The 14,825-nt window shown below is 42.7% G+C and overlaps 1 protein-coding gene across 2 annotated transcripts in view; it reads right to left on the bottom strand.

Annotated features, from left to right (window-relative positions):
* ITPR2 (inositol 1,4,5-trisphosphate receptor type 2) overlaps positions 1 to 14,825 on the bottom strand; it is a 2,416,542-nt gene that overhangs the window by 457,998 nt on the left and 1,943,719 nt on the right. For both annotated transcript variants that reach the window (XM_044087657.1, XM_044087658.1), the window contains exon 45: positions 2,157 to 2,276. In XM_044087657.1, coding sequence (XP_043943592.1) covers positions 2,157 to 2,276 — 120 coding nt within the window. The remainder of the gene's footprint in view (positions 1 to 2,156; positions 2,277 to 14,825) is intronic.

Genomic DNA, 14,825 nt, shown 5'->3' with positions numbered 1-14,825 from the left:
CAGCCCTGCTTGGTTCCTCTGTTCAAACACAATTTATCAGAGAAGAACTCCTCACTTCAAAAATTAGAAATGTTTCCAAGAGAATATCATAATTTAAGACCATTTCTGGTATCAGCACTGATGCCCTTTTTTCATGCAGTTGTGGTATGACATCAACAGTGACCATGTCCTAGAACCAATGTTCATACCAGCAGGTGGCGATCCCATTATGAAATAATTATTTTAAGATTTATACTAATCCTTTTTAATTTTTGATTTTTTTTACTTCTTTTCTACGAAGTAGTCTAACACTAATAAGGATGGTGCAGGGCATTTGGCCAATGTTAGAATTAAGTTACTACTACTAAACCTGCCAGACTTAACAGCTGTAGCACGCTGCTAGTGAAGACTGACTGACCTGCGTTCATACACATAAAAGGATTCTAGCACAGTGCTGGAATGCACTGGTAGAGTATTCAGAGACGTACAGACATCACATAAAGGAAATGGTATGTAAACATGCAGAAAAAAGGTCCGATTAACTGGTCACGAGGCAAACACTATGGGAATAAAAAAGTCTCATGTCTCATGTCACTTTTTAATGAAAGGTATAACATCTGTGAAACAATCCAGCTATCATAAGAATTCACAGTCTATTTTCAAATGACTTTAACAGTAAATGAAGAACCAGAGGCAGGCATCTTCCGCTATCTAGACTATGATGCCTGCATCATGCTGCTTGTGTTTAACCCACCCTAAAATTTTACTTCAGAAAGAAGGCACCCGGATATGGATCCCATATGGCTAATAAGTGGATTGGCATGCTGCAGTATGCCACAATGTGTGTGGCTTAACACAAACCACACCCAGCATGTCTCTACCACAACAATCTGATGCTGCTGTGATGTTAGGAAGGGAGTAAGTCGGGGGATCAGCTCAGACCATGGCTGGGAAAGGATTGTTTAATTATAAGAATATCATGAAAATGGCTCACAAAAATTGCAGTTGTTGCACACAGAACAATGTGAACACAACAAATGTGTTTTCCATGCAAGAAATGCACAAAATTTGTGAAAGTATCAACTTGCAATGCTAAGCCATAGGGCAGTCTGACTTGTGCAGTTCAGCAATGTGAATTTACTTCAAATGTTTATCAGTCTACTAGGAAGCATGAAGCACAAACAGCTTGTGCTCAGTTATGAGCTATTTGAATATAGCATCCTGTGATTACCCAAACGTCAATTATTTTTGTTTGTGTTTAGCTCCAGGTACCAAGTTCTTATGACTCAGGCCCTCAGTCTTTTATGACTGGATGTCAGTGTTTGTTTTTTGCTTTTACTAATTGGCAAATGAAAAATCAACTGATTCTGTACATGTTGCTTTGATTGCTCAAATATTAGTTACTGTAGCAGAGTTTCCCCACTGTAGAAAACAGAAGTACTTCAGTATGCTGCCATATTGTTTAGAGATAAAAATAAAATATCTCGATGTTTACAATTTGCTGCAGGCACAGCAGTGTAAATGTGGGTGTGTTCACATTTACATAAATGTGGGTGTGTCCACATTTACATTACTGTCTCACCTACAACACTGTATATTTGCTCTTTTTATGGCCCCCAGCATGGTAAGATCAGTGAATTGTGTAGCGAGGCTGTTTCATACTACTGTTTTAATCAAAAATGTTGGTGCTGCCTTTTACTTATAATACATTTAAAAATGAATACAGTAAATTTGTTTATGCAACATGCATAAGTAAGAAACAGATTAATGGGTAGGTTGGGCTACATTAAAAAAAAAAAACAGAGCTAGTCACCGGCAAAAGACCATTTTCTATACTTCACTCAATCAATAGACTAGTTTGTATTACTATATAAATGTAAATTACCTTCACTCACAATTCAGGAAGAAATTGCAGTATTTAATATCACTCAAAATGCATTTTACTGCATTATGGGGTGCTACATTTTAACATGCACAAGCTAATTTATTCTTAAAGATGCAAACTGTACATAACATAATATCAAGGAATACGATCAGGAATTAACTTGCTCTTAAGTTTACATGTCAGTACAAAAAATAAGTATCTTTGTCCATGCAAGCTGCACTTCCTAATATGAACATTGCATTATACTGGAAATCTTTCACTAATCAAAATGCAGGAAACTACAAAATGTTACCTGATGCGCCAGAATATAGATGTTATGACCAACATCCTTTGGTGACACATTTTCTTCTCCAAACCTACTGTCACTGTCATTGCTTAATCCTTGTTTGTATGCTTTTTTAATGACATCTACCTGTAAATAAAATAAAAACATGCTTTGGTTACATCTTTTTCTTAAAATACCTAAATTTTCTGTAGAAAGTAGTTGACGTATTTGTCTTCCTTTGCTGGAATGGAATTCCTGCAGAACAAAACAGCTAGTAGACACGTTTCCTGCGCAAGCCAATGCTTTAAATACTGGATAAACTGGATTTATTAATAAAACACATAGCAACATCAAACTGAATACTTTAAAAATAAAGAAGAAAATTTATAATTAAAAAAAAAAAAAAAAAAATCAGCAGATTGAGCCATAGCAAAGTGTCAACTAGTTGGTTACAATACATTTTCAGCCATAAAGCTAAATGAACACGCTAATCTCAGAATTCCCATGATAAACATCAGACATAATTTGAAAGTGTCTACAGTTCAATCATACAGAGGTTTTTCTTATATTTAGTATGTTTAAACTGTGTTTCATAATGAAAAGACAGTCATCCTGACAAAATATAAGCAAATAGTGTGAAGTAACGTATGATAATCCTATAATAGAATCGATTCTGTCATCCTTATACATGGACACTGGTTGGTGCTAAAGTATGAAGTATAAATTGCACCCATCCATCCACAACCCTTTTAATTGCATCCATCCATCCACAACCCTTTTAATTGCATTCATCCATTTACAACCCCTTTAATTGCATCCATCCATCCACAACCCCTTTCTCCCATTTTTGCACATGGGGTCGGGGTGTCACTTCACCAGCAATGATCATCTAGAACCAAGGTTTACAGCAGCGGGTGCACATCAAAGAAATATAAATATGATTCTAAAGCCCTCAAAATGAAACTTAAATAGCACCCAATTGTAAATGATTGCTTCACTTTAAAAATTAGCTGTACTGCAAAATATATTACTTAATGCATAGAAAAACATACAACTGAAAACGCAATCAATCACTGTCCTCATTCCATTATGTCATGGATGCATATTTTCAGAAGTATGGCTTACTAATTTAGGTTATAATATTACAAATGGCAGTTAAACACAGTGTATCAAATTTGGGAAACTATTCAAAGAAAGGATATGTAACTATTACTGTTCTAAGTGAAAAAAAAGTACTTTCTTCAGATATTTAAAATATTGCAGCCTGAATGTGAAAAAGTACAGCAATTCTTTTTTAATAGGAAAACTACGGCATTTATTGAGTAGTCCATAAGCCTCCACCGGTGTCTTATCTTGACCTAGGATTCTAAGTGTCATTTCTGACCATCCAGACCTAGTTCTAAGGGGAGATTGAGGGGTGTTCCAAGATTTGAGAAGACTGTGGGGAACACGTCAAGTAGATCTGATTGCCTCCTTTTAGAGCAGACAACTACATAAATTCTGCTCCAGTATTCCTTGCAGTCATGCCTGGAAGACAGATGTTTTCTCATTCCATGGACAGGAGTGTTTTTGCATACTTTTCCACCCTTTTTACTGATTACCAGGTTTCTTTTAAAGATGCTGGACTCTCCAAAAATTGCAGTGGTGACTTCCTTCTAGTCAAGGCAACACAGTGGTTCTCCCTTCTTTTCAATTTGGCCAGGGGTAGTTATCACAAGCTTACAGACAGACCAGATCTGCTCACACATGACAGGAAGGAGTGTGACATACCCTAATCTGGAAGCTATTCAGTTTACTGCTTCAGTGATACAGTTCTGATATGTTTTAGGCACCTTTTTATGAGGACATCTAGCATATAGTTAAGGAGGTGAGGAAACCTGCTACTAGAAAATCATATATGTGCAAGTAGAAAACATTTTCTAGTTGCTGCCACCAAAAATAGCAGGACCATTTTCATGACTGTTTTTTTTTGGTTCTTCATGATTTGTGAAGGTTACTGTCCAATTATTTACTGTACTCTTCTGTTAAAGTGCATTTGTCAGACATTTTTGCTCGTCTGCCCTTAGATCACATCACTTCTAACAATGCTCAAGTTAAACAGCTTTTGAGATGGATCTGTACATACTCATCCACCTAAGAAACAGGTGGCCTCTCCTTGGGATCTCAGTTTTGTGCTCAGAAAAACGTACTCTTTCTCCACTGGAACCAGCTCTTAAATTGATTTGGTTCTTAACATGGAAGGCTGTTTTATTCACTTATCTGAAATTTGCTGGGCAAGTAAAGTACAGTTTTGTACCTACCATAAATGTAGATGTTCGAGTGTTCACACTGCTGCAGTCATCACACTTGGGTTATCTGCCGTCAGGCAGTCCCGCAGTCGGCCAGAGTTCCAAAGTCTTAGTCCGGCGTTAGTTGCTGTCGCTTCTTCTCTGACGTCAGTGCGACAGGGGTATAAAAGATGCAGCCAACGCCATTTTCTTCAATTTTTCTTGCCACAGATGTCAGGTGCCCCCAAATAGGATGGCAATACATAATCCTAAGTAAATTACATAAGTAGAAAACAATAGCTACAGCTGTAACATTGACTAGGAAAACTACTCAAGCCCAAACACCCTCGCCCAATGGATCTTTGAATTTATAAACTCTAACACAATGGAACAACTGGTCACCACTCCCACAAGAGGGAACAACATTTTGGACCTGGTCATCACCAACATGGGGACTCTATGTTCCACACCAGAGGTAAACCCCTCATTGGTAAGATCAGACCATAAACAAATTTCCCTGGACATCCATATCCCGTCCCCACCTCCAGCCAAGGAAATCACTGTAAAGAATTTCTCAAAAGCCAACTTTGCACTTCTCAAGACTGAGGTGGAATCTTTCAAAGCCCCTGGGCCAGAGGATAATACAGCCCAATCCGCAGAATCCTTTACAAATGCATTCTATGAGCACCTGCAGGAATGCATGGATTGTGCTATCTCAAATAAAACCAAGACTTACTCCTCCAAAAACAGGGGACCGGTCTGGTGTACCCCAGCCATAAATAAGCTATACAACAGAAAAAGGAAGCTACTACATGACAGAGCAAAATCCCAAAAAGGGAAGGCATCTCTGATCAGTATTAGCAAGAAACTTCGATCCCTCATAAAATCATCAAAGGCCAGTTTCGAAAGAAAAATTGCCCTAGACACTAAAGATAATCACAAGGCCTTCTTTAGTTATGTCAGGAACATGGGCGGAAACTCCCAGATATGCTCTGAATTGTTGCATAACGGTACAAAATATACCGAACCTACAGACATAGTCAACATCCTGGCAGACCGATTCAGCACAAACTTCTCCCAACCTTCCCCCCCAAAGGAGCAAATGTCTATCCCAACTGAATGTAACCTCCCTGACATCACAGATGCACAGGTGAAAGCTGCCCTCTCCAAAGCAAAAAACACAGCATCTATGGGACTGGATGGTGTCCCAGGCTGTGTCTTACATGAGCTCCAAGAAGAACTGAACCCTCACATTAAGTCACTGTTCAAACTTAGCCTTACTACAAAACAAAACTCGTGCAACACATAGCTCACAAAGCCAGTGTGCTGAACAGTTAAGGCTAAACAACACACCTGATACACTTGTAATAGGTGACTCTATCGTCAGGCACACTGACGTCCCGCTCACCAGGCTGAACAAGGAGAGGGTCACGGTGAGCTGCCTGTCGGGTGCTAGGATCCACCACATAACACAAGCACTCAGGTCACTTCAAGGCATGTACAAATATGACTCAGTCATTGTCCATGCTGGTGTGAATGACCTGAGACTTACCTCCCTGGACTACATGAAAAGAGACATAGAGGAGCTCTCTGAGCATATAGCCCAGGCCGGTATGACCCTGACCTTGAGTAGCATCTTACCCTCACCAAGAATGATGCCACAATATGAAGACAAGATGATCAATTTCAACAATTGGCTTAAGTATTGGTGTCATTCAAAGGGGATCCAATGTCTGTCAGCCTGGGATGACATGCTCGACAAGCCACGATGCTTCGCTAGGGACGGCTTGCACCTGTCACCCCTGGGTTTTCGGATATTGGCAAAGGCTCTTGCTACCCCCATAGTGCCTTTTTTAGGCAAGGCTCAAAAGACAAACCCACCTCCATAGGTATCACAAGGGATAAGAAACTAAGAGTAATGCTACTCAATGCCAGAAGTCTAAACCTCAAGATGCACGCACTTGAAACTCTCCTTAGCATGGAGAACATCGATATCTGTGCAGTAACAGAAACCTGGTTCAAGGCTCCCGAGAGCACCCCAGCACTACCAGGTTATACCTCATACCATGCTTTTCAGCCCCAAAACTTGGACTGTACTACAAAAGGAGGGGGAGTATCAATATTCGTCAAAGATACCCACACCTCCAGGTTGGTGGCACAGCACGAAGCATCAGAGACTATCCATGTGCAACTAACAGTGGGTAAAACTGCCTTCCAGTTTATAGCCTGCTACAGACCACCCTCCCAAACCCACGAACCCCACTCGGCCTTCCTGAGAACACTGGAAAATATGAAGGTCTCACCAAACACCATTATATTGGATGACTTCAACTACCTAAACATAGACTGGGAGCATTACTCTAGCTCCAACACCCTAGCCCAAAGGTTCCAAGAATTTATAAACTCAAATGCTATGGAACAACTTGTTACCACTCCCACAAGAGGGGAAACCATACTGGACCTGATCATCACCAACATGGGGACTTTATGCTCCAGACCAGAAGTGTATCCCTCACTGGTAAGATCAGACCATAAACTAATCTCACTGGATATTCACATCCTGACTCCACCCCCTGCCCTGAAAACCACAGTGAAAAACTTCTCTAAAGCAAATTTCACACTCCTCAAAACCAAGGTGGAATCCTTCAAAGCCCCCGGGCCTGTGAAAAATATGGCCCAGACCGCAGAATCCTTTATAAACGCATTCTATGAACACCTTCAGGAATGCATGGATCATGCAATCCCAAATAAAACCAAGACCCAATCCTCCAAAGGCAGACGTCCTGTCTGGTGGACCCCAGCCACAAACAAACTATACAATAGAAGGAGGAAGCTACTACATGATAGAGCAAAATCCCAAAAGGGAAGGCATCTCTGATCACTATTAGCAAAAACTACGGGCACTCATAAAATTGTCTAAGGCCAGCTTCGAGAGAAAAATTGCACAGGACACTAAGGATAATCACAAGGCTTTCTTTAGTTATGTTAGGAACCTGGGTGGAAATTCCCAGATATGCTCAGAATTAGTCCAAAATGACAAAAAATACACCGAACCCACAGACATTGCCAACATCCTAGCTGACAGGTTCAGCGCAACCCCCCCCCCATCAAAAGGGCAAATATGTATCCCAGCAGAGTGCTGCCCCCCTAACATCTCAGATGCTCAGGTAAGAGCTGCCCTCTCCAAAGCAAAAAACACAGCATCAATGGGACCAGACGGTGTCCCGGGCTGCGTCCTACATGAATTCCAAGAAGAGCTAAACCCAAACATAAAACTACTGTTCAATCTCAGCCTTACTACAGGAGATGTACCCAAAGAGTGGTGTACAGCAACAGTGGTCCCTCTCCACAAAGGTGGTGCCTCAACGGATCCTGGAAACTATCACCCCATAAGCCTGACTAGCTTGGTCTGCAAAGCTATGGAAAGGATCATCATGGACCTCATAAATAAAGATATTGGAGCCCTACAGACACTGGATCCTACCCAGTTTGGCTTTGTTAAGGGCAGATCCTGCCTCTTAAACCTGGTTGATTTCTTTGAAACAGTCACCAAGGCCATTGACGAGGGGAAGGTGGTCCACACAGCCTACCTGGACCTCGCAAAAGCCTTCGATACAATACCCCACTCGGGCATTATAGATAAGCTCACCAGCTTAAATATAAACCCCTATGTCACTAGATGGGTTGCAAACTGGCTCAAGGACAGAACCCACATGGTTAGAACTGCTGGAGCCATGTCAGACTCCAAACCAGTTACAAGTGGCGTCCCACAAGGCTCAGTCCTGGGACCTCTCTTGTTCGGTATATATTTCTCAGAGGTACAGGCCAACACGGAAGGACTGTGGCTGACTAAGTTCGCAGATGACTGCAAACTGGGCGCCATAATCGACTCTCCAGCCGACACAAGCATCCTCCAAAAGGGCCTCATAGAAACAGACAACTGGTGCCAGAGCCATGGCCTCAAGCTAAATGCCAAAAAGTGTATAGTCATCCCCTTTGGCAAAAACAAAGTGCCACAAATTACCACATAGGTGGTAATCCATTAAGTACAGAAGAAGTAATTAGGGACCTGGGGACCCAAGTTGATAGCAATCTCTCATTTGACAACCACGTGGCCAAAGTGGTTAGAAAAACATTTTATATAGCCCACCTAATCATGAAGGGATTCACATCTAGATCAGGGGAGGTCATCGTGCCTCTTTACTCATCCCTCATCAGGCCCATAATTGAGTACAATGCCCCTTTGGGATGTACCTTACCAGACACCTGCAGCAACTGGAAAGACCCCAAAAGTACCTCACCAAGAGGATCATAGGGCTCAAACAGATGCCATATGCTGCCCAGTTAAAGAAACTCCAGCTCTACTCAGTGGCATACTGCCTGCTCAGAAGCGATCTGTGCCTGACGTATAAAGCCATGTCCAACCCGGAATTAATGGACATGCTGCACCTCAGAAAATCCAAATCCCATCGAGCCACGCCGAGAGACTTGAACCTCAGCACTGAAATAAATTGGACATGCTGGAGGGACAGATTCATAACCCAGAGGCTCCCTTCACTCTAGAATAAAATCCCAGTCCAGGTTAGGCAGAGTCTCTCATTGACTCTCTTCAAGAGGAATCTGGATGAGTGGATGGGAGATCGTAGGTTTACCCCGGGTATCACTTCTGTGTCACTGTTAGACAGAGGCACAGTATACTAACCTCAAAAAAGGGCATAGCAAAATTAATTTAAAATGGGTGGCGAAAGCCAAACACACTCTGGCTAGGCTTATAAATGCCCTAGGGGAGATAGCCTAGTATGAACCTATGAACCTATATGTACCCAAAGAATGGCGTACTGCTACAGTGGTCCCCACTCCACAAAGGCGGTGCCACAACGGACCCCGGAAACTATCGCCCTATAAGCCTGACTAGTCTGGTCTGTAAAGCTATGGAGTGTATTATCATGGAACTCATAAACAAAGACATTGGGAGCCTCCAGACACTGGACCCTACCCAATTCGGCTTTGTTAAGGGCAGATCTTGCCTCTTAAACCTAGTTGATTTCTTTGAAACAGTTACCAAAGCCACAGATGAGGGCAAGGTAGTCCACACAGCCTACCTGGAACTCGCAAAAGCCTTCGACACAATACCCCACTCAGGCAACATCAATAAGCTTACCAGCTTAAATATCAACCCCTATATCACAAGATGGGTTGCAAACTGGCTCAGAGATAGAACCCACATGGTCAGAATCACAGGTGCCATGTCCGAATCCAAACCAGTTACAAGTGGCGTCCCACAGGGCTCAGTTCTGGGACCTCTCTTGTTCGGTATATACTTCTCTGAGGTTCAGGCTAACACGGGGGGATTATGGCTGACAAAGTTCACAGATGACTGCAAACTGGGGCCATAATCAAATCTCCAGCTGACACAAGCATCCTCCAAAAGGGTCTCACAGAGATGGATGCTTGGTGCCAGAGCCACGGCCTCAAGCTAAATGCTAAAAAGTGCATAGTCATCCCCTTTGGGAAAAACAAGGTGCCCACAAATTACCACATAGGTGGTAATCCATTAAGCTGAAAGAAGTAATTAGAGATTTGGGGACCAACGTAGATAGTAATCTCTCCTTTGATAATCACGTTGCCAAAGTGGTTAGAAAGACCTTCTATATAGCCCACCTTATTATGAAAGGGTTCGCATCTAGATCAAGAGAGGTCATTGTGCCCCTCTACTGCCACCGTCAGGCCCATAATTGAATACAATGCCCCTTTTGGGATGTACCTTACCCAACACCTGCAGCAACTGGAGAGACCCCAAAAGTACCTCACCAAGAGGATCATGGGCTACAAACAGATGTCCTATGCAGCTCGACTAAAGAAACTCCAGCTCTACTCAGTTGCTTACCACCTACTCAGAGGCGATCTATGCCTGATGTACAAAGCCATGTCAAACCCAGAATTAATGGACATGCTCCACCTCAAAAAATCCAAGTCCCTTAGAGCTACACGCTCCAGGGACCTAAACCTCAGCACAAAAATAAATAGGACATGCTGGTGGGACAGATTCACTTCCCAATGGCTCCCCTCACTCTGGAATAGAATCCCAATTCATGTTAGACATAGCCCCTCGCTCACCCTCTTCAAGCGAAATCTTGACGCCTGGATGGGAAATCGCAAATTCACCCCTGGGGTCTCTTCTGTGTCCCTGCTAGAGAGAGGCACAGTAAATTAATCTTAAAAGGATACCTTTTGTGACCTACTTTACAGAAGCACAGTAGGCTAATCTAATAGGGAGGCAGAAGACAAATACACTCTGGCTAGGCTTATAAATGCCTTAGGGCAGATAGCCTAGTATCTACCTATGAACCTATAAGCAAATACACCATATAGAAATACATTTTAGAGATTGTAAAAACAGGGCGCTATAGATAAAACCCAAGTAAGAGGGGAAGGTGGGAGGGTAACCTGGACTGCAGCAGTGTGAACACTCGAACATCTACATTTATGGTAGGTACAAAACTGTACTACGTTCATCGTGTTACACTGCTGCAGTCATCATACTTGGGTTGAATCCCAAAGCTAAGGCTGGGCGGTTGGTACTAAACAGGGTTTGGAGAAGCTAGTAGGCCCTGCAAAACTGCAGTGGCAAAGCCAGCTCTGGTTTTCGAGTATAGAGGTAAGTGGTAGTGCTTGGTAAAGGTGTGCACTGAACTCCAAGTTGCAGCTTCCAAAATATCCTTGATTGGTACCCCTCTGAGGAAGGCTGCTGATGTTGCTGTAGCCCTGGTGGAATGAGGCCTAATGTTACCAGGTACAGGTTTCCCATGGTGTGTGTAGCAGAAACGGATACAATGTCCTATCCATTTTGAAATGGTCTGTTTTGATATAGGCTTTCCTTGAGATCCTGCAGCATAGGATACAAAGAGCTGATCAGATTTTCTGAAAACCTTTGTTTTATCCAAGTAGAAACGTAATTGCCTGTGAATGTCCAAAGAGTGTAGGAGCCTTTCCTCTTTATTCTGGGGGTTTGGATAAAAGGTGGATAAATGAATGGTTTGGTTTAGAGCCACACTGGATACTACCTTTGGCATAAAGGAAGGGTGAGTTCGTAAAGAGACTCTGTCTTGATGAAAAATGATGAAAGGCTCCACTGCCATTAGTGCCTGTAGCTCTGAGACTCTTCGTGCTGAAGTTATTGCTAGCAGCAGGGCAGTTTTCCATGATAAAAATTGTAAATCAGCTGAAAAAGCTGGCTCGAAGGGCGGTAGTGTAAGTTTTTCCAAAACAAAATTGAGGTCTCAAATTGGTGTTGGTGCTCTTCGGGGCGGTCTTATGTTCTTAGCCCCTGTGAGGTACTGTCTTAATAATGGATGTGAAAAAATAGGAGGATCCATGTTGTAATGAGCTGAAATAGCTGAAGTGTGGATCTTTATAGATGAAAAAGAAAGGCCTTTGTGCAACATCTCAGTTAAATATTGCAGAATCTGAGGAATATTTGGGACAAGAGGATTTTGGCCTTCAGGCGCAGAATCTTTTCCATTTGTCTGAGTAGGTTTTCCTGGTGCTGGGTCTCCTGGCCTCCAGGATGACATCCATAACAGCTGTAGAGAGAAGTGTTGACTGGTTGTTTAGATAATCTGCCATGCAGCCAGATTTAAAGTCTTGAGCTGGCTGTGTAGAATCTGATTGTTTTGCTGAGTCAGCAGGTGAGGAATTTGAGGTAAAATCCATGGTGGGCCTTGAGCCATGTTCCTTAACATTGGATACCAGTGTTGGCGTGGCCAGTCTGGAGCAATGAGCATCATATGTGGCCTCTCTAATCTGGCTTTTAGCAGCACCTTTGCCAGAAGTGGCAGTGGAGGAAAGGCATACACTATTAGTGTTTTCCAACTGAAAGAGAGGGCATCCACTTTCCAAGCTAGAGTGCGGTATGATCAGATCAAAACGTTCGCAGTTGGTAGTTTTCGGGGAGGCAAACAGATCCATGTCTGGGCTCCCCCATTTTTGAGTTATCATTGTGAATACTTGGCGGTCTAGTTTCCACTCATGAGGATCCATGATATTTCTGCTTAGTCTGCCAATGTATTTTTCTTTCCCAGCAGGAATTGTGCTTGTAGTTGAACTTGGTAGGTCAGTGTTGTGTTCCACAAGGTCATTGCTTGCTTGCATAGGGGGTAGGAATGTGTGCCACCTTGTTTGTTTATGTACCACATCACTGTGGTGTTGTCCGTCTTTATTAGAAGTTGTCCTGGATGTAGGAGGTCCTTGAAAACTGTTAGGGCATTTTGTACAGCTAGCATCTCTTTTTGATTGATGTGGAGATGCATTTGATCTGCAGACCATTTGGGCATGGTGAAAGGCTGACCCTTGTTGAGGTAACATGCCTGAGCCCACCATAGAAACTCCTGTTGAAGGTAGGGAATTAGTGGTATTATTGTTTCCAAGTTGTGGCTGTGTTGAGTCCAAATGCTTTTCAGGTACTATTGTAATTTCCTCATATGCAGTTTGGCATATGGTATTAGTAGTATGCAAGATGCCATGAATCCCACGGCCTGCATAATTTTTGTTGCAGGGAGTTGGGTCTTTGTTGCCATAATTTTGAAGTATTGAGTCAGTTGTCCTTGCTTGTCTGGCGTGAGATAAGCCATCTGGGCCGTTGTACTTAAGCTGGCACCCAGGAATATTATGTCTTGTGAGGACACTAGTTTTGACTTCTTTTCGTTTACTGTGTACCCTAGGCAACTTAGTAGGTTTTTTACAAATGCCAGATGTTTTAAAAGAATGTCCTTGCTGTCTGCTTGAATAAGGCAGTCGTCCAGGTATGGATATATCTGGATTCCTCTTTGTCTGCAGTATGCAATTACTGGTGCCAGGCATTTTGTGAAGACCCTGGGCGCAGTAGATAAGCCAAAGGGCAGTGCAGAGAATTGGTAATGAGTTGTACCTGCTATAAATCGGAGGTATCTTCTGCAATTTTGTCTGATAGGGACATGCAGATATGCCTCCTTGAGGTCCAGTGTTACTAGCCAAGCCTTCTTGCCCAGCATGGGAAGAAGTTGCTGTAGTGTGAGCATCTTGAATTTAGGTACTTCCAGGTATGCGTTTAGAATCGAAAGGTCTAGAATGGGTCTCCAGGCTTTGTCCTTTCGGGGAACCAGAAAGAGTCTTGAGTAAAATCCTTGTCCTTGCTCCTGTGTAGACACCTGTTGAATGGCTCTCAGTCCATGAGTGCTGTAATTTGTCTTTGAGTCTCTGCCCGTTGATTTGATGGCAGGTTTGGCATTCCTTTTATCCTTGGTAAAGTGTGAAAGTGGAACCTGTATCCTTGAGTTACAATATTTAGGACCCATTTGTCTTTTGTGATGATGTGCCAATTGTCTGCAAAAAGTGCAAGTTTTCCTCCCAAGGGAGCTGCCAAGAGTGATTTGCTTGGCAGTCTGAGGGGTAAGTCATTGTGATTGTCTTCTGATAGTTTGAGACTGGTCTTCTCCTCCTTTCTGGGTTGTGGCACCCCATTGTCGTGGCTTGTAAGAGCCTTGTGACTGATCTCTGCCCCTTGGGCATCTGTATTTGCCCCTCTGAGGTCTGTCAGAAGTTGGAAAGGACCAGTTTTTGGTTGGCCAATTTCTGCTGAAACGAGGGGATTGGACCTGTAAAAAATCCTTGACCGTCTGCATAGATTTTGCCTTATCCTCCATTTTCTTTAAAACCTCTTCTGCTTTCACACCAAATAAAACATTCTGCTGTAAAAGTGCATCCAATAACTGCTTTAACATGATCAGGTAAAGTTTGTTCTTTTAACCAAGTATGCCTACGAATGACAGACCCTTTTACAGCTGCTCTGCAAGAAGCTTCCAATGAATCAAATCCACATTGCAAAGTATGTTTTCCCACTTGTTCTGCTGCATGCAACAAGTCTTTTCCTTGTAATCAGGCTGCTCTGTATGAGTGCTCATTTTTTGTTTTAATTGAGACATCAAATATTGCTGATATTTCAGCATGTGAAACTGGCAATTTAAGGCCCTCATAGCTAGAGTACCTGAGGTATATACTTTCTTTCCCCATCTGTCGAGTGCTCTAGAATCCCTTTCAGATGGTACAAGATTTTTAGCAATAGAGGCCTTAACCCCTTTGGGACCCTGGTAAATGGTTTCTGGGTCAGAAACAGGGCTTTTATATAGGAATTTATGTGAGTCAGGGACTCTGTAGTATCTGTCTGGTTTGGCTGGTGCAGGAGGTAATGAATCTGGGTTAAGGCTAGATTCTGAATAAACATCACCCACAATGTCTAACACAGGTGGAATAGCAAGGGGTCTGTGCTGGGGTAGTAAGAGGAACTCTCGGAGCCTTTTCTTAGAATCAGAGTAATCCTGGCCTTCCCAGTGGAAATGTTCCCTCATGGTATGCAAAGTTTCCCCAAAAGAGTAGTCTTCTGGGGGAGATGCTG

The sequence above is a fragment of the Protopterus annectens genome, chromosome 11.part0 (assembly GCF_019279795.1).
Source record: "Protopterus annectens isolate FY-2018-M chromosome 11.part0, PAN1.0, whole genome shotgun sequence".
Lineage (NCBI taxonomy): Eukaryota > Metazoa > Chordata > Ceratodontiformes > Protopteridae > Protopterus > Protopterus annectens.
Note: the sequence above shows the minus strand (reverse complement) of the source record. Positions and strands in the feature narration are given on the sequence as shown.